The sequence below is a fragment of the Papaver somniferum genome, chromosome 2 (genome assembly GCF_003573695.1).
Source record: "Papaver somniferum cultivar HN1 chromosome 2, ASM357369v1, whole genome shotgun sequence".
Classification (NCBI taxonomy): domain Eukaryota; kingdom Viridiplantae; phylum Streptophyta; class Magnoliopsida; order Ranunculales; family Papaveraceae; genus Papaver; species Papaver somniferum.
This window is the reverse complement of record NC_039359.1, coordinates 65,411,309-65,431,608: the sequence shown is the minus strand read 5'-3', so window position 1 is coordinate 65,431,608 and position 20,300 is coordinate 65,411,309. Positions and strand designations below refer to the sequence as shown.

General features: G+C 39.5%; 1 protein-coding gene across 1 annotated transcript; it reads right to left on the bottom strand.

The window, feature by feature from the left end:
- Positions 1–6,451: 6,451 nt before the first annotated feature.
- Positions 6,452–7,648, bottom strand: LOC113351252 (golgin subfamily A member 6-like protein 6). Its single transcript, XM_026595271.1, has 3 exons — positions 7,384–7,648; positions 6,611–7,300; positions 6,452–6,540 (listed from the first exon to the last, which is right to left on the bottom strand). Exons 1-3 carry the CDS (start codon positions 7,646–7,648, stop codon positions 6,452–6,454), a joined length of 1,044 nt encoding a protein of 347 aa, XP_026451056.1.
- Between the last annotated feature and the right edge of the window lie 12,652 nt (positions 7,649–20,300).

Below are 20,300 nucleotides of genomic sequence, written 5' to 3'. Positions count from 1 at the left end.
CCCAACCTAGATTTGGTTTGTACCAACATTGTAAAACCAATTTTTCTGAAAATTCCCAACCTAGGTTTGGAACTGTGTGCTTCCCAAGTCCTTTTGGACTATTTTGCTTCTAAGTATAATACATTTGAGGAACCACAGTTGGAATTAGCATGTTTGCCCGTCCCTAGCACAGTTCATTTCGAGCTAGACCTTGTGCATGATGAACCCCCAAAACTGCGCGATTTTGTTTTCAAAACTATATCTTCTGTAAAATCCAGGTTTGGGGGTAGCTCATTTTGTTTCACAGTTTCAATTGCGTTTCTTTTCTGTTATTATTGTGTGAAGCTGTTGAAATGTCTACACTTTGTCTTTTGGGTTGATCCTCAACTCTTTAGATTGTTGGTGTATGGTGAATTTTTTGTATATAATCCAGTAGATAAAATTTCTTAAAAAACCCTTTTGTTCCTTTTGTATATATTTTGCTAATCCAATATGATCTCGGCTGAAATATGTTGGATTTTTGCCTTGAATAAACGGAGTTTTAATTCTGCTTTCGCCGAAATCGGGTATTCTCTCTCCTTTTACTCTACTCAGCATGTCCCTTTCCATATGTTGCATTTTAATTCTTTCCATATTTTGAAACATTGAGGACAATGTTTAGTTTAGGTTTGGGGGTATAGAGTAGATACCATGATAATTTGCCATAATTAAAAACGAACTCCTTCTTCTTTTTGAAAAAATTGAAAAATTCCAAAAAAAAAAAATTGAAAAATAAAAATTCAAAAAAATTAAAAAATGAAAAATCATAAAAAATGGAGCTCATTTACCTTGAAATGTTGACTCTTGTGCAAATATGTAATTATTAGGAGTCTTAGTCTAGATATTTAGGCACCCTGATTCTAGCACAATTCACATAGTGATAAGAAATTTGCACGCGCACGATCTACCAATACATGTATGGCCTCGATCTTCAAGGTGTTTGATAGGAAGTTACGATTGCCAATCACTTTAGAATACTGAACGAAACTGGACTAGCTTGTTCTTTGGTTGGTTGGGATAGAAGGTGGAGGTTACATTAAGAAAAACAACCATCGAATTTAACTGGGTGCATCAAAAAGGGCTACCTCTTGCAAAGTGTCATGTAATTTTTGTTTCCTTTTGTATATGTATCAAAAGTGTATCAGTGCTTAAAAAAAAAAAAAAAAAAAAAAAAAAATCGATGTATATATTCAGAAAAAAATCAGAAAAATACAAAAAAATCAAGTATTGTTCAATTCCATCCTCTCTTGTTCCACAAATAAAAGAGAGTAGTCAATGTAAATAAGAGTCATGTAAATAGTCATCTTTTGTTGTTTCGTTGTAATAAGCAAGGAGGGTGTATGCCATTGATGTACAACGCGAGAAATTGTGAAATACCTCCAACTCATTCACAATTCTCGTAAAGTCCGGACAGCTAGCTAGATTTCGACCTCAGTTCTTAGCCTGAGAAACTATCTCTTGGTGATTAGTAGTCATGACTTCAGATCTTTCTTTACACATGTGTAGATACACTTTACACTCTTATCACATGTCCTTATTTATCAGTGCTAGGATTGTGCCTTCGATAGCTAGATTGACATCTCCATTTTGCTGTGAGCTTAAACTGTTTTGCACATGTCACGTTTGATGGAATCTGAGCTTATATTTGTCCTTAGGTTTTGTAGGCACACCTCTAAACCTTCACGAGACTTCAACTCGTCCACTAGGGACACTTAGTGGTTTAAAAGGCTTAGTGCATACGCTAAATGCATTCGAGAGACCAGCGACAGTGGTATAGTTAGGATTTCCTTAGTTTTGTTTTACTTGAGGACAAGTAAAATTCAGGTTTGGGGGTATTTGATGAGTGCCAAAAAGTATATTTTATATATTTTTTTGGCATTTAACTCATCTTTTATGCATTAATTCTACATTTTATCCCATATTCTGTATTTTCATTGTTTTCAAGAATAAATATTTTTCTTACTTAATTTTGCATTTTTAGGTAATAAATAAAGTCTGGATGACTTGCGGAGCGGAAAAGAGCTGAAGAGTAGTGAAAAGCCGGAAGAAATTACGCAAGGAAGCCGCAAAGAATGGTGCGCACAAGACCAAAAAGCTAGGAATGGGCTCAATAAGGAAGAATTGTTCTTAAAGAAGATATGGGCTTGGCATACCCAAGGCCCAAAACCCTTACCCAAACCCATTTTCTATATCCATACCCGCCTCCATTCTCAGCCGTTAGATTGGATCCATCTCATCATCCAATGGTCGCTTCTTCATCGTGCATCAAAATCTGAAGTCCCTGCAAAACACCATAGTTCCTAAATTCCAAGCCTTCAGATTAGATCACATTTAGATCCTACGGTCGCTTCTTTGCCTGTGCATCAAATCTCGATACTTCCGCTTAACACTACAACACCTAACTCCATCTGGTGTCGTTAATTTTGTTGTATTGTATAATCCAACGGTCTCTGCAGGATCCACTTCATCTCACCGTCAGATTGATCTTTCATCTCCACATCCCACGGTCGAGATTCGCCAAACATCAAAAATCCTTATCCTCGCTCAACACCCTAGCACCTAAGTTTATATCCCACAAAACAAACACGCCCTAGCCATCGAGCCCACCTTCTTCTTCTCCCTTCTTCCCTCTGCAGAGAACAGCTCTGCCATCATCATCACCTTCTGCCATCGCCATCATCCCTACCAGCCACTACAACCACCCTACATCAAATACAACCAAAACCCATCCTTCCCCCATCATCCTATGCTACCTATTTCACTGATTTCACACTCCCTCTCTCTGTTAGGGTTTTGAAATCGATGAACTAGGTTGATAGGCAGAGGAAGCTCGAGCTGGAGCGTAGCAGCATGGAAGACATGAAGCGGAGCAGGAAGAAGAGCAGCAGGAGTATGGGTGAGAATTGTCATGTCAATTTCTTTAATTTCAAAAACCCTAATTCACTGTTTTGGGAATTTGGGGGAAAGTGTAACCCTAATTCGAATTGTATAAATATGTAGTGTGGGTGTGTTGTAAAAACCATGCTTGGAGTAGCCAACATCCAGGACTTTCATGTCCTGTTAAATGATAATGTGTTCTGCTTAATATTGTTTCCTGTTAATTGTTATGCTCCTGTTATGTTTGTTATGTTATGCTATATCCTGTTGTGTTCTGTGTGTGATTGTATTATCCATGTTATGTTTGTCTTAATTAGTTTGTGTGTTTGTTTCTACACATGAGCTTGTAAGTCCCCTGTTTAACTCACATGTTCTTATTCTGAGTTTTGATGCTTGACAACCATGAGGACTCTTAACTGCAACATGTTCTAATTCCCCACTAGGGTGAGAGAACAACTGAACCATGATGGTTAGCTATTAGGATGGTTTTTGCTGAGCTTAAAATAGCTTAGGCTAGTTAGACTCCTAAGTGCCCAACTGATTTGTGATTAGTGGTGTTGTAAGAAGACCACTAATGCTAGGGGTCAGTGGTGGCTCTAAGGAATTAATTAGCTACATTAGTTAGTAAACCACTGCCTAGTTAGTCTGTGATTGGTTGTGCCTTAAACAGACAGCCAATACTAGGGGTTAGCTAAGGCTGTAAGGTTGGTTAACTAGATATTTGACAAGAACTTAACCTAGGTGAACTGGCTAGGTAAAGGAAACTCTCATCCATCTCCCTGCACTTCCCATCCACAATTTCTTTTCTATGTTTGTTCTGTTAGCTTCACCACAACCCTGCCCTTGGCCTTAGGCCTTGGTTCATTCTTGTTTTGTTTTGCTTTTGTTTTGTTTTTGCTGTTTAGTTCTTCCATTGCTTTTGCCTTGTTGTTTCTTCCCTGCCCTGCAACTCTGTTGCTTCTCTGGTTTGCTTCCAATTTGGCCTAGAGCCACTGTTTACCACTTCTCCTTTTGCTGTTGCTGTTGCACTTGCCCTGCAGCACTTCTCCTTTTGCTGTTGCTGTTGGCCTTGCTGTGCAGCTCTTGCTCCTGCTGCTGCTACTACCTGCTGTGCAGCTGCCCTACTGCTGCTACTGGTGCCTGCTGCTTCTTTGCCTCTGCCAAGCCTGCTGCCAAGCTGCTGCCACTTCTTCTCCTGCAGCTGCTGTGCAGACTTGCTGCTCCTGCAGCCAAGCAAAGGCCAATCCAACTGAGCCCAATTCACTTCAGTGAAGCCTAAGGCCCAGTCCTCAGTAACCAAGCCCAGTTTCTAAAACCAAAAGCCCAGAGCACAACTTGGGCTCATCAGAAGACCAAAACCAAAGCCCAAGTTCATTATTAAGGCCCAATCCAATTCAGGCTTAATCAAAAGCCTAAGTTTAAGGCCTAAGCCCATTTGCATTTCAAAGACTAACTGAGCCCAAGCTCAGTTCATTTTATTGTGAACAAACCCATTAGTACTCAAGCCCAATTTAAGCCAAAAGGCTTCTAAGCCCAAAGCAAATCTAGGAACCCAATTAGCTAAATCACTTCCAAAACACACCCGATCTCTGTGGATCGACCCGTACTTGCACGAGCTACAACCGACGACCGTGCACTTGCGGTATTACTGTAGGCCCCCGTTTTCTTGCGCTTAATTTATACACCCTTTCAAGGCCTACCAAGTTTTTGGCCGGGGATAATTTTTAGGACCTTTTACAAGCCTACCAGGCATAGACATCGTGGGACCCCTGATCGAAGGATCGGGGAAAAGACGATTCTTGATAGTAGCCACAGATTATTTTAATAAGTGGGTAAAAGCCAAGGCCCTAGCAAGAATCCGCGACTTGGATGTATTCACGTTCATCTTCCAAAACATTATTTGCAGGTTTGGCATCCCGGCAAAAATTGTCTCCGACAATGGCAAGCAGCTGCAAGGGAAGAACATTGACATGCTCTTCGATACCTTCAAGATCAGGAAGAAAAAATCAACCCCAATATATCCTCAAAGTAACGGTCAAGCAGAAGCCACGAACAAGACCCTTTACCTTATTCTCAAGAAGCAGTTGGACGAACACAAGGGACGATGGTGTGAGCAATTACACAACGTGCTGCGGACATACCGAACAACCCGAAGGTCTGCCACAGGAGAATCGCCGTTCCTCCTCACCTATGGAGCCGAAGCCGTCATCCAAACAGAAATCATCATGCCAACCACGAAGACTGAATCATGAGAGAAGAACCTTACAACAAATATGATGCTAGAAAGGCTCGATGATTTGGAAGAAAAAAGGGAAACAACGCTATAAAGGATAGAGAATTACCAACGAAGACTGGCGAGGGAATACAACAAGAAGGTTAGTCTTAGAAACTTTATAGAAGGACAGTATGTGTTGAGAACTATACCCCAATACCAGCGAGAGAAGAAGTGGGGCAAGCTCGCACCAACATGGGGAGGACCTTTTGTTATACATGATATTGCAGGAAATGGATCCTACTACCTGCTTAACCTAAAAGGAGAAGTCCTCAGACACCCGTGGAATGCGAAGTATCTCAAGCCATACTATCCATAAAAGAAACGCAGTTCTGCATCTGTGTGAAGTGCACCAGAAGAAGAAGACAGCGTACCCGCTTGACATGTTTCTATCTCTGGACGAGGAACAACAGACCTCAACTCATCAATCGAACGAGTTTTTTTAATTCTATTGGGGAAAGTAACTATTTACAATCTCTCGGGACTCCCCTATCAGCGTCTATAAGTGTAGGACCATGGGGAAGGCTTCCAACAGAAAGAGATACCCAACCAATTAATAAGACAGCGTCTCAGCAGGATGAATGCATGTAAATACTTTAATAACGCATTACATATCCGGGAACGCTGCATCAACCCCCACCGTTCGGTGATCCTCTGGCCAAGGATTAGCCAGCGGGGTGACAGGTCCAAAGTCAATAACGAAGGTGCATACCTTCGTTACTGCCAACAAATACTTTTTATTATATACTTAATTCTCAATATCTATTTATTCGCTGCCTACAAATAAAATAAACTAATGATGCAGGTAAAGCGGAGTTGCACATATCCAAATAAACGATGATCTATTCCATAAAAGTTGATTACAAGTTCAGAGAAATAAGCAAGAAAAGCAAGATGCAGCAAAAAATGTCCCGGAGCCAAGTAATCAACAAAGATCAACTTTATATGACATATGCATAAATCTACTTCTCCTTGGAAGACTCCACGTGATCAGCAGGATTCTTCGGTTGAGACGAAGGAACACTTCCTACCGAAGAAGGATCAGAGGTATAGGTCATCGGCTAGGGTACAGGGCGACGAGTATATTTCTTGGTAATACCATGGTCCCTCAGAAGGCCTTGTTTAATCTTGGTCAACGTCTTGTTGATCTCCTCGGCAAGCTGATTACGAGCCTTATGCGCAATCACAGTGGCCTTGAGCTCTGACTTCGACAACGAAGACTTCAGCTTAGATACCTCCTTAATCGCCTCTTTTGCGGCTTCATCCCGAGATCCAGCCAGCCCTTCATATACTAGTCTGACCCTGCTGGTGTACTAGGTCAGATTGAGCCTTTTCAAGCCTTTCATTTGCAAGGCTAAGATGTCCCTCGAGCTCTGAAAAAGAAAACACAAATACGTGAGAGATCAGAGTAAAGGAAGTGCTCACGACCATACAAATATATACCTTCGACATTAGACGAAGCTATTTCATATTCATTTACTACGGCATCCCTGGCATCGTCGAGGAAATCATACTCGTATGAAATTTTCTTATAATCCAATTGAACATTCGTGAGAGAAAACTGACACTCATCCAACTCTACCTGCTTCATGGAATCTAAATGTCGAAGGTGGTTGACTTCGTTATTCATATCTTCTATCCCTTTATTAAGACTATACATATTAATCTCAAGACTTTTCTCGGAATCCACTAAACAAGCGATATCGGCCCGAGAAGCCACTAAAGCATTGTTGAGTGCATAAGTCTCAGCTCTGGCTTCGTCCCTCTCCCGAAAAAAACGTTGTATGTAATCTTGAACCTCAGGGTCAAGAGATGAACGATCTTGACGCAGCTCCTCTTCTAAGTTCACTACCTTGGTTTCTAGACGAGAAATACTCTCACGAGCTTCGTATAGACCTTTTGGGGTCCTCTCTAGGGTCTCGTTGAACTGTTGGCGATCGGCATTATAACGATTTTGCATGTCAACCGCCAGCTGCCGTTGCTGTCGATAATGAGCCATAAATTTATTATGCTCATCTGCCCGGGCGTTCCACTTGTTAGCTTCTTTTTTGATTTTCTCCACTAATTCCTTAATCCGAGAAGCTTGGCGAGTCCTCTCATCCCGAAGCCATGCCAACTCTCGGATATCAACCACTGAAGATAGGGCTGGAGACTCAGACAGCACACTATGAAGACAAAAGTGGAATATGAAAGGAAGAAAAGAAACAAAAACAAACCTTTGGAAGACGAAGCATCTTTACGGGCTTTATCCAACTCACTAAGAACTAATGCAATATCAACACGAAGCTTCTCCTTCTCGGCTCCGAGATGATCCTTACCCTTCAGACGGTTCTTCAGTTCCAATATGTCCTTGTCCCTATCAGCAATACGCACTTCAGCAGCGTTCAACTCTTCTTCCCTATGACGAAGCTTTACCTCAAGGTTGAGGGCCTTTGCCTTGAAGAATTGGTACAGAGTATTGTTGCAATGTTCACTTCTCATTATCTACGATAATCATGAACAAACCATAACTATTAATAAAAAGGTATGTCAGCAATAAAAGATGGAACCTACGATAACTTACTTCAAGAACACGCCGTTGGGGATAACCGTACTGCTACCTGATATGCATGTATATGCTACATTTTATACCCATATTTATATTAGCTATGATACAATATTTTAGTTACTAATACTATTTTAGTGCTTTTGTAGAAAGTACAAGTGAATTCGATCATCCAGTGAATGAACAGCAAAATGTGAGACTTAATGGTGTTTACGACGAAAATGGAAAAATGTGGTTGGCCTGGTACTTCCATATATCAGCAACCACAATGATGAAATGTGGTTGGCCTGGTATTTCCATGTATCAGCAACCACAATGATCAATTATGCTGGCCTGGTATTTCTATTTATAAGCATGTATATGCTACATTTTATACCCATATTTATATTAGCTATGATACAATATTTTAGTTACTAATACTATTTTAGTGCTTTTGTAGAAAGTACAAGTGAATTCGATCATCCAGTGAATAAACAATAAAATGTGAGATTTAATGGTGTTTGCGACGAAAATGAAAAAATGTAGTTGGCCTGGTACTTCCATATATCAGCAACCACAATGATGAAATGTGGTTGGATTGGTATTTCCATGTATCAGTAACCACAATGATCCATTATGCTGGCCTGGTATTTCTATATATCAGCAGCACTTATTATGCTGGCCTGGTATTTCCATGTATCAGCAGCCGGGTTGGCCTGGTATTTCTATGTATCAGCAACCACAATTATGAAATGGGGTTGGCCTGGTATTTCCATATATCAGCAACCACAATGATGAAATGAGGTTGGCCTGGTATTTCCATATATCAGCAACCACAATGAAAAAATGACAAAATGTAGTTGGCCTGGTATCTCCATATATATCAGCATCATAAAATTGTTTCATAGGCGAGGCACAAACGCAGCAAATGAATTGAAATCAAAGTGGGGTTGGCACATGCAAACTGAAAATTGGAGTATTTTATCTTTCTTACTTTATTAAAAATATATTCCACCGGGAAAGATAATTTATTTGTCATGTGAAGAATTAATTGAGGAATATTTACACGTGAGATTATTTTGAAAATAAAGTAACTCTTTCTTCATTTGGGAGATTTTGGAAATAAGGAGAGATTATTATTTCATTGGAAGAACGAGGTGGCAATACTATTTGGGGAAAGATATTGATGACGACATCAACTTGCATGCAAGATATTTTCATAGAATAATTTATTTTGATTATTTGATTAATGAAATAAAAGAAAGGTAAGGTTATAAGAAGGGATGTCGACTATTTGAGAGGGGGAGGCGGCCGCAGAGCCGTTGACAGAGAGAAGAGGCGACAGGGGTTTGGTGTATTTGAGTTTTCTTTTCTCATGGTTTTCTAAGTTGTTTGTTAGGGTTTAGATTGAAGCCAATTTATTTATATGAACTCTACGATGATATTTCTAATAATGATTCATTGATTAGTGATTTCTCTTCATATAGCTTGGTGTTTAATCGATTATGTGATTTTCTTGATTACTTATAGTTTTCAATTGATGTAGCGTGCTTGGTTAAATTCTTTGACGCAATATGCTTTAGGATTTATATGTAATACTTTAGAATCATTACCCGTGAAGCGAAGGAAATTACAGCGGAGAAACCATATTTTAGAATTTAAACATATTATCTTCCGAGACATGAGATTGATTTAGAAATTTATCTTGAGTAATAAATAGGGATTAGTCGAGTTTATATGATTGAATTGGTGTAAATCGAAAACCTAAACGACCCGTTACCCATTTTGTTTATTGTTAGAATTATTTATTATTTCATTTTGTCCCGAATATCTGAAAAATCGTCAAACATCACCTTATTGATTTGTTAGTTTTTGGTATTAGTTAGTAGTAGTATTTTCACACTTCTCGTGGGAACGACCTGTATTTGCCATTATCTACTAGTTAGACACTGTGCACTTGCAGTATTATTATTGTAGGTTTTCGAACCTACCAGTACCCATCAGCGATAACCATCTTTATAGAAACAGAAGAAAGGCGATCGACCAATAAGCTGGTAGATGTAGCTCCCAAATTCTTCTCCCAACTCTCGGCAACGTCATCAGGAGACGACAACTGCATCCTTTGACGGGTAAAGGCATTAGAGTTTTTCTCACCAGATATCACTGGGGCAGTGTTCGGCACAAACATCAGACTTTTCTTCATAAGCCAATCCAGTATAGCATCATCACCATCCTGCATCAGGGATCTATCAAAACCCTCCGAAGGTGAACCAGCGGAAGTTCCAATATCAGCCGCTTCCTCTTGACCAGTGGAACACCTCTTGGCCCGGCCTCCTCGTTAACACGAGTCTCATCGCCCTCTTGACTAGCTGCCTTTTTACCACCGGTCCTAGCATCCTCTTTATCACCGGTCCCAGTAGCCTCTTCATCACCGGTTTCAGCTGCCTTTTCGCCGCCATCCTCAGTTCCTACCCCACCAGCGGTTTTCTCACCTCCATTCCCAGGAACATCACGTTCATCATTCGGCTAAACCAAAGAAAACTCCTCAGCTAGTCCCATGGCAGCGTTAATATCCGTCAGACCATCAACAGAGTGACTCTTACCAAAAGAAAATTCTACGGAGGGGTTTGTTGGCTGAGGCTCAACACCCCCATTCCCCTGGTCTTGCGCCTATCCAATAGGGTGACCGTTCATCCGAATGTCAGAAATAAATCTCTCTTCGTGGGTACCACCATCGTTGCTTGCATCCTTCTCATGATTAGGAGGGGAAGTATTTATTCTTTCCTCATCATCGGTAATCTCCTCTTCGTCCTCAACATCTTCATCATTCACGGTGCTGTTAACCTCATCCTAAAAGTCTGCCTCCTCCGCAGGGGCAGTGGAAGACTGAACCGCGCCGATCTTCTTTTTCTCCTTTACTTAAGGATATAACACTCAACACATCAACACGACGACTATTTACCTTAAACTAAGAAGAAAAGGGGAAACATATGGGATCATACCTTGGCAGCGGCTTTACCCTTCGGAGGAAGGTTAGCATCGGAGATTTCGTATTCATCAGCAACACCAAAGGAATAATCAAAACTCATGCCATCAAAGTTCAACCTCCAGGGGCAGAAGTCACCATAGCGAGCTGGAGCACTATCATGAGGTTGACTACCAGCAGTAGGATGCCAGCCCCGTGGACCAGGTACCCAGTTGTAAGCCCAAGGATCGACAACTTCAATAACGGTGGCATGCCACTCATAGTCATGATCACTCTTGAGATTTTCACGACTAGGAAAGAGTTTCTGCTGAGAAGTCTCTTCGGTACCAGGAACGTAGCAAAGCTTTGAATCACTCACCTCACTTAAGAGACGAACTTCACCACGAGAAGCAGGAATTGAACGAAGACCTACACTCCAAGGCTTGCGGTTCCTACCGTTGATATAATCTCCAAAAGATGCATTAAAGTTTTCAGGAGTATACAAGTCTCTCTCGGTGGGATCGGGAGTATAGCAGGTCATCGTCGTTTCGCCATGACTACGAAGATAACACTCCCTCAAGGTCCGAAGATAGTTCCCACTCAGCTGCACCACTGAACGACAATGAGTATTGTGAGTGGAACCTTCGCGATCGGCCAGAACGTCATAATAGAAAGAATCATCCGACCTATACAAGGGTATCATCAAACCCACCTCGAAGGCTCCCATAGTAGTCAACAAATGAAATTCATCATACTTATAATTCACGATCATATCATAGGGAAGATCATCATCTGGCGCAAAGAACTTAACATCAAAAGATTCGAGGCCATGCTTCTTCTTGAACGCTTCGAGATCCACATGATTGAAAGTGACTTTCTTCTTCCCCACTGAAATGCTTTGTATCATCGGAACAACATCAGAGTCATCGGGCTCATTCAACAATGGCTTCTTCGCTTTTGGAGGATTTAAATCAGAGCCTCTCCTTTTAACTGGTGGATTACCCGGAGGGTCCGCTGGGGGCATTGTAGATTTTGCAGAAGACTCATTCACCAAAGGAACGGATTGCGAATATCTAGGTCTCGACTGCATCGAAGCCTGAAGCGGTAGGGACTGAAGAGGACGAACACTTAATGGTTCAGTGCGCTGGGGAGAAGGTTGTTGCACGCCCTTCAAATCAGCACGCTGAGAAGAGGGGTTAGCCACTGGACAGTTAACCGCATACCGAGACCCTTTCGGTGGATCTCTTTTCTTCGTAATAGAGACCCTTGGACCCGAAGACGATGGAACTTTCTGGGCTCATGGATCTGGCGGCGAAGACCTTGGCGGACCACCTTTTGGCTGAGAAATATCAGGACTTCTATGTGGAGATCTGTAGGGGCTCGATGCGGAGTCTGATAAGGAACCCGATGGCGATCAGCCGTATCTGCGAAGGGGCACGAAGACAAACAGACTTACAGAGACGAGAAACCCTAATTCAGTCATAAACACCAAAAATAAGCTTCGATGACCAGCAGAGAAGTCTTAAGTTTTTGCGTAAAAGAACAGGGGCAAGTATATATACTTTTGTATATTTTGTTCTTTATCGCAAAAACCTAGATACAACAGCAGAAAAAAATAAAAAAATAAAAATCAACTAAAAACCAGAACAAGATGAGGAACACCATACCTGGAGGTTGAGTGTTTTAGACGATCAAAGGTGAACAAGGTCGAAACTAGTGGATAACAGTAACGACGGCTTGACTCAGAGAATATTGTCAGAGGTGGTCGAAGTTGTAAGGAGAATCAGGAGCAGCAGCAGCAGCAATGGCAGTTAAGAACTACATAACAAAGAAGAACTATAAAAAAGAATGAAGAGTCAGGAAGAATAAACCGACAAGGAGTGAAAAAGGATACAATTTATTATGGTAGCAACTTCTCTCGTATTTATAGCAAGAATAACCGCCCATGAATCAAGGGTAATTAATGCCAATATTGGGAAACGTGCGCTAAGGATAAGGAGAAGTTAATGAGGAGAGATGAATGTGGAGACGGTTTTTTCTCCAAACGAATACCAACTTCAAGCTTAGAGAAAATGGGCAAATTGTATACACATGATTCATCTTCCGCTACGTGTTGAAGGAAGTACGCGTAAAAGACATGCAGTAGTAGGTCATCAAGATACGATGCCACATCCCAACACCCAGGAAACCTTTATCGCCTATATTTGTTCATCTTCACGATGATCCAATACCTCAGGATCAGGGAGCACTGAAGGGACAAGCCACCGCGAAGTACTAAAGAACACCCAAAGATCTGCTTTATCCAATCTCAAGGCAGACCCAAGACCAACGGTGGAGATTAACTCCACTGAAGAAGACGTGATAGGGGTATCAGACATCTGTCTGACGCGCGTGGACCATCCCAACCACCAGAATTAAATACCATAGGCATATGGTACGTGTCAATCGATCTGTGGATGAGAAAGAAGTGACCCATCGTCGTCTGGCATAGCCGCTGGGAGCATCGGTTCAGAACGAGGATACCAGCGGCATCGGTACAAAGAACGAGAAGATAAGGTTATAACTATCTCTGACAGTGGGCCCCATGTATCAACCCTATAAATACCCCTCTCCATTAAGAGAGAAAGAAGTCAAGGAATTCTTAGTAAACATAGGAGAGAGAAATAGGAAGAGTAAGTATGAGCTCCATTTCCCCTTCTAGCTTCGTATTTTAGACAGAGTCATTCGACTATCTTTGTAATTCCCAGACACATAGTGAAACACCAACCCCGTGGATGTAGGCCTTAGTGCTGAACCATATAAATCGTTGTCTCATTTATATTTCAGCACATTACTCATTTTACTACTTTTATTATTATACTCAGTGATTTGTGCTTCACCGATATGAAATGGCACGGAATCACACTCTATGGACTAGACAATGACGAGTCCGAAGACTCTGAGTAGATGAGTCATCGCATTTGCATCATTTCATATCTGATTTATTCACACTAACGTTTGTATCCTTAAATGCGATATTGTTTGTGTACACGTAGACCTCGTCGTGATTTATGTGTTCACGCATATATACATAATAAATGTATTATTCCATGAGGTACTGATCTTTTTTATTTGCGAGCAGGCTTTGGTGTTTTTTCTCGTGACATCTTGTTTTGTTCGTCATCCTTCTGTCGCGTATAATTTCTCCATTCATGGAAAAGTCATCAGACACAAAGGGAAGTGGACGTGGTGGTCTTCCTTGTCCCATGGTACACCATGGCTTGTATTCCCATATGGCAAAAATAGGAAATTTCAGGTTTTTGTTGATCCATTAGACCCTAGCAATAGACATTACCGAAAAAAGATACCGGAGATGCGTTATCATTCTTATCGCCAACCTAACCTCCTTCCCGTGAAGGATGGTTGATTATGTTAGCTTAGGAAGAAAACGACTCGCGTTCTAAGTATTCAGTTTGTTTTTTATGGAATCCGGGGACATCTGAAAAGCTTCAACTACCTAGTCACCTGCACTGGTTGAATAAGTATGTATGTTATGGTCATGTGATATACTCGCTTCCGGGTAATGATAATATTTAGGTGGGCGCATGTCTGTTTGGTCCTTTAGGAAAACGCTTTTACTGTTTGGTCCATAATTATTTAAAAATATTAAACTGACAAAAGTACCTTTCCATGTTAATTTTTACTCATTTCTTGTAGCAGTTCATTCTAGAAATGAAGTCCATATAAAAACCTAAAAAAAACAGAAATGAAGTCCATATAAAAAACCTAAAAAAAACAGACTTCCTTCTAGAAATGAAGTCCATATAAAAACCTAAAAAACATACTTCATTCCAGAAATGAAGTCCATATAAAAACCTAAAAAAAATAGACTTCATTCCAGAAATGAAGTCCATATAAAAACCTAAAAAACAGACTTCATTCCAGAAATGAAGTCCATATAAAAAACCTAAAAAAACAGACTTCATTCTAGAAATGAAGTCCATATAAAAAAACCTAAAAAAACAGACTTCATTCCAGAAATGAAGTCCATATAAAAACCTAAAAAAACAGACTTCAATCCAGAAATGAACTCCATATAAAAACATATACAAACCAGACTTCATTTCTGGAATAAACTCCATATAAAAACATCAGCAACATCATCTTCATCTTCTTCGATGTCTTCAACAGCAGCAATAAACATCATCATCACGAAAAACACATCATCAAATCATCATCAACACGAAAAACATCAACAAATCGAGATTCCCAACACGAGCAACAAACAGAAATCATCATCAACATGAAAAACATCAACAAATCGAGATCTTCAACACGAGCAACAAACAAATATCTCATCATCTTCGTCTTCAACACGAGCAGAAACATCAAAAACGCATCTTCATCTTCGTCTTCAACAGTAGCAAAGAAATCAAAAACGCATCTTCATCGTTTTCATAATCTTTATATGATTCTTCGTCATCTTCATCTTCAACACCACCATCTTCATCAAAATCAAACACCAGCAGTAAAAACGGAGAAAGAAAATCAAGAACAGAGAAACTAGATCTGAAAAAATTAGGAGAGAGAAAACAAATCTGAAAATAAAGAGGAGAGAGAATGTAAATCTAAGAATGAGATATTTTTTAGTGATTTTGTCTATATATATGGCCCCAAAAGAGTATTTCTGCTATCACACAATAACATTTACATCATTCATGACATCAGTCTAGGACCAAACCATAATTTTTATGATCAAACTATAATATATTTTATCAAAAAGGACCAAACAGACAGTTGACTGGGTCAACTGGACTAAAGTCTCTCTAATATATTATTTTAGGACCTAATGGTATTTCCTAATAATATTTATGACTCCATTGTGTGTTCTTTTTCTTAACGGAGAAGACGACCAAAGTCTTTCTCCTTACTTTATATTACATTGTCACCCGGGAGACGAACAATGGAGGAAGCAGAATTTGCTAACTTCTTTTGAAAGACATGACGCTTCAAGACTTGTTTGTCTTAAAGGTAAGTTATACGTTGTTTCTTCAATTGGTCACGGTTTATTCGAGGTTAAAATAGAAACACGTATTTACGATGGCACCAAAACAGTTTTAAAGGTAACTCCACTCTTCAAGAAAGAGAAAATAAGATGGCTAGGAATGATATCATCGCCATTCAGGTGCTCACAAGCAAATATAGTCGAGTCGCGGGATGAAGTGTTCAAGGTTACAAGACACTACTATCATCCTTACGTGCATGTAAAGCAGATGTTTGAGTTGGAAGTTTTTAGGATGGATTTTTCTTCGATGTCTTGGAAGGAATTGAGAAGTTTGGGTGATCATGTCCTCTTTTTAGATATCGAAGGTAAGACTTCCGAGTCTTGCTCCGCGATAGAATTAGGTCTTCCAAGGGGTTGTATATTTTTTATTCAGGACAATGACAAGACGTTATACAAATTTGACATTGAGGATGGAAGTATCGAGTTTTCTCTACCTTGTCCTAATCTACCGACACCATGGCTCTCGCCTAGCTGGATGACCGTCGGCAGGTAATTTACTTAACAGTTCATATAGACATATTTCATTTGTTATCTATATATATATTTAAATTTAGTTGCTTCATGCAGGGCTCGTGAAGGAAGAGTCATGCAACGAATAACAACAATAACGAATGATGTTAAAGGTACTGACGTAGAGGAAAGAAAAGCAAATATAAACAACGATGATGAGAAGGAGATAATCAAGAAAAGTAGTGTGAGAGAATTAAAAGAAGAATCAAGACATACGTCTCGGGATAGCTTGAATCAAAACATCTTGGAGTCAATATCAGGTTACCTCCCGTTACTGGATTACTTCCATTTTCGTGCAGTTTGTAGAGAAACTCGACTTGCAACTACAACAAAGATGAAACATGCGCAGTACACATCTTTATCTCCATGGTTGATTTTCCTTAAAGCAAAAGATGGAGTTTACAATCTAGCAGAACCGATACACAACGACAAGTTTTTCATAAGCGTGTCAGATACCTTAATAGGTGCTACGATTCGCTACTCAAAGGGTGGTTGGCTACTAATGACTAAAACCAATAGTAGAACTATATTCTTCTACAATCCCTTTACAAGAGAAATGATTCATCTTCCTGACGTACCTGATGATTTCTCCATTCTATAATCTCTTCGGCATGTCCTTCTCCTCTTTACCCACGTCTTCGGATTGTGTCGTCATGGGCATTGCTGTTGACTCGGGTTTCAAAGAAATTTGGGCCTTATCCGTTGCGCGAGGAGATGATTTTTGGAATTACGGTGATGTGGAAAATACCAAATATTTATCTTCCAAGGAGCTGAATGTTGATTTTGCACCCTGGAGGAATAATCCAGTGTTCTACAAGGAAGCTTTCTATTGCTTAGACATCAATGGAGAATTAGGAGTCTCTGACGCAAGAAATGGCGAATGGGAAATTCTAAACTTGTATGGACCGTGTGATTCCGCAAACAAAGTTTTCTAGTAGAATGTGAAGGAAACCTTTTAGCAGTGTTTATGAGCCATCCAAGACTTGTGTTAAAGTTTTTAGACTAGATAAGGATCGGATGCTTTGGGTTAAGGTTGAAAGCTTAGGAAAGTATATGTTGTTTATCAGCAATGCCTCTAGTCTCTCAGCAGTTGCTCCAAATAGTCGCACGGAGAATAAAATATACTTCCCAAGATTTCATGGCGAGGATATTGTATATTATTATCTCGATACGTGCCAGTATCACACCTTTGGTAGTCAGCAGTATTCTAGTCTTGATTTCTATAACACTAAGGAGCAGCTGTACTGCAGTTAGATCGAACCGAACTGGTCTTCAACCACAGCTCAAGAACTTGGATGGTGTTCACCAGTAACATAAGAAGTTGATGAGTAATCTTCATTATTATGGTTAAAATATTGTTTCTTATTTTTCTGACATATATTAGATGCATGTCTATGTAATTATTTTTAACACACAATAAAAATTGACACTACATTCAAGAACAAAATTAAACATGAAGCAAGATAGTCAGACTGCATTGACTGCAATCAAGATGATTAGACTTGCAACAAGTGATCAACCTAAAAATAAAGGAAGCATTCCCATCAAGACCACAAACTCGAACACCAACCGTACGTAACTAGCAATAATCAAACCGAACAAGCAGCACACTGCATATTTACTCGTGGTCCTGGACTCACGCATGATCTTTTGTATTGTTTCTGACTTGGGAAGTTGGAAAGAAAGAACGGAACTTTGAGCAATTGCTGCCACAACACTTATGTACTGGACCATGATTTATTGTTAGCCAAAAACAAAAAAAAACCGTGATATATGAAATTTTGATTCCGTACTTGCTATTTTGAAAATTTAGTTTAAGCCAACTTTCAAAATAACAAGTACGGTAATCAAGATTTACTATCTACAGTGTGGTTACTAGAGTGTTATAGGGGTAGAATACATTGTGGAGCTTTATGGTGGTTCTCATATGACTGAAGTTCCTTTTCTTTTCATGTTTTCTCTACATAAATAAGTATTCTCGCCTCAATCGAATATTTCTGCGAAGCATAATAAACTAGGAGTAGGAATATAAGCAAATTATGACCATGCATGATTCGGTTGAACTCCATAGGGTATATCAACTACCAAGGAAGTAGGGAATATGTAATGAAAGAATTAAGGTGGGGATGCATTGGGAAGCGGACTAGTGCGGAGATCTGAAGCGAGATGGAAAGCAGAAATGTCGGTATAGTTGGTTGAGCGAAGAGTGTTCCCCTTGACAACAAGGACGCTGAGCCGGTCTGGCCATGCCGGCGGGACATCAAACTTCTACAGCACTCACGGTCTAAACGATGCGGATTAGCTCTCTCCCAAAACCACCCAACCCGATACGCACGAAGGGAACAAAGGGTAATCTTCACTGGGTTTAGGTTTGATTTATAGGAAATTAGGAATTAGTGTCGTAGACTAACTTTGACCATCGGAATTGGTTATCATAATGTCTTTGTAAAATAGTTAATTCACATCATACCTTAACGGCTTGACCCAGTTAACCGAGCTCCACAGAAACATTTCATCGAACACATTAATTACATTTCAGAAAAATCTTTCTTTCACTAAATCAATAAGAAGGGTATTCACTAATATTTCTCTCCATTGTATTAGGTCACAAATTCGTATCTCCGTTCGTTCTTCTCTTGGGTTACAATATATCAGATGATTCCCTTAGGTTCAATGGGGTTTTGAAGATTGGTTACTTGTTACCATTGTTTGGTTCCAATAAGCTTTCGGTTTAATTAATTTGAATCTATGAACAAGGAATACAATTTCCTTTCTCTTTAGTTTGGGGTTATGAAGTGAATGATGAAATTCAGGGCTTTTGAAGTTTATGAAGTGAATGATGAAATTCAGGGCTAAAGTAAATAAAGAAGAGTTTTAGAACTATGTTTTTGTTAAATAAACCTAATCGATCTAATGTATGGGTTTGATTCTTCTTAATTTTTTTGGTTCTGTGTTGAATTAATTGAATTTAATTGAATAAGTTGTTTGATAGATGTAGTTGTTGTGCTGGGAAGGAAAAAAATGAAAATCATATGATGTTTCATGGAAGTGGTAGGAGATATGGAAGTGACGGGGTGGCGGCAACAAAGAAGATGATGGAACATGAAAGGGGAGAAAGAGGAGAATTTAATGGAACTTTCAAGTTTCATCACTTCATGTTACTGAGAAAAAAAAAATGGAAGAAAAGAATGAAAGAAAAATGGAAAAGGGACGAAAGACAAAAATATATTGGCGATACTAAACTGTCAACGGAAGTCAACTAATGGTCCAGGTGTTTAGCAAGATAAAAAAAGTCATCTAACGATAATTTTCTACTAGTCAACGACCCAAATGCATCAACTTCATCTTCTACGATCCAGACCTTAATTTAGTACTAAATATATGACCCTTTTTACAAAATATCTCTTTATAAATCTAAAATAAACTTGACCATTCTTCTTTTTCTTACTAAAACCCATGGATTCAGATGTATGGTCGAAGTACTATTTCATTCTGATTTTTAACCGGTCCGAAGAAGGTTGGGAAGAACATCCTATTTGGCTAGTAGATAAAGGAAAGAGGAATAAATGACACAAATATAAAATCCAATGTGATTTTTCATTATCTTTTTTAGTTTGAGTTATTTTGTAAAAGGATCGTATATTTATTGTCTAATTAGGATCTCGCCGTAGAAGATGCGGTCGATGCATTAGGAACGTAGACTAACTTTGACCGTCCAATTTAGGACTAGCATACCCTTGTGAAATAATAAAATTGCATTATACCCTAACTTAATTAAATACCTAACAGAGCCATTTCGTCGAACATCTTACGGCGTTTAGACACTTCTTTTTTTCCCCAAACCTAAGAAGATTACTCACTAAGTTTCTTCTCTATTGCAGTGATTACGCAATAAGTTGGGTCGCAAATTAGTATTTCCATTTAATCTTCTATGCAGCTACAGTAAAAGCGATTTCCGTATGTTTAAAAGGGGTTTGAAGATTGGGTACTTGTTTAGCTAAAATCATTGCTAGATTTGAATAAGCTTCTGGTTTGATTTGTACAGGAATGGTATAGTTGTTTGCTTTTCTATAAAAACAGGGCATAAGAT

Excerpts from the sequence above, each read along its gene's own strand:
- LOC113351252 (XM_026595271.1), bottom strand. The coding sequence starts at position 7,648 with ATGAGAAGTGAACATTGCAACAATACTCTGTACCAATTCTTCAAGGCA. Across the intron at positions 7,301-7,383 it reads AGATGCTTCGTCTTCCAAAG|TGGTTGATATCCGAGAGTTG; the intron begins GTTTGTTTTTGT and ends CCCTATCTTCAG. Across the intron at positions 6,541-6,610 it reads AGCTTCGTCTAATGTCGAAG|AGCTCGAGGGACATCTTAGC; the intron begins GTATATATTTGT and ends TTTCTTTTTCAG.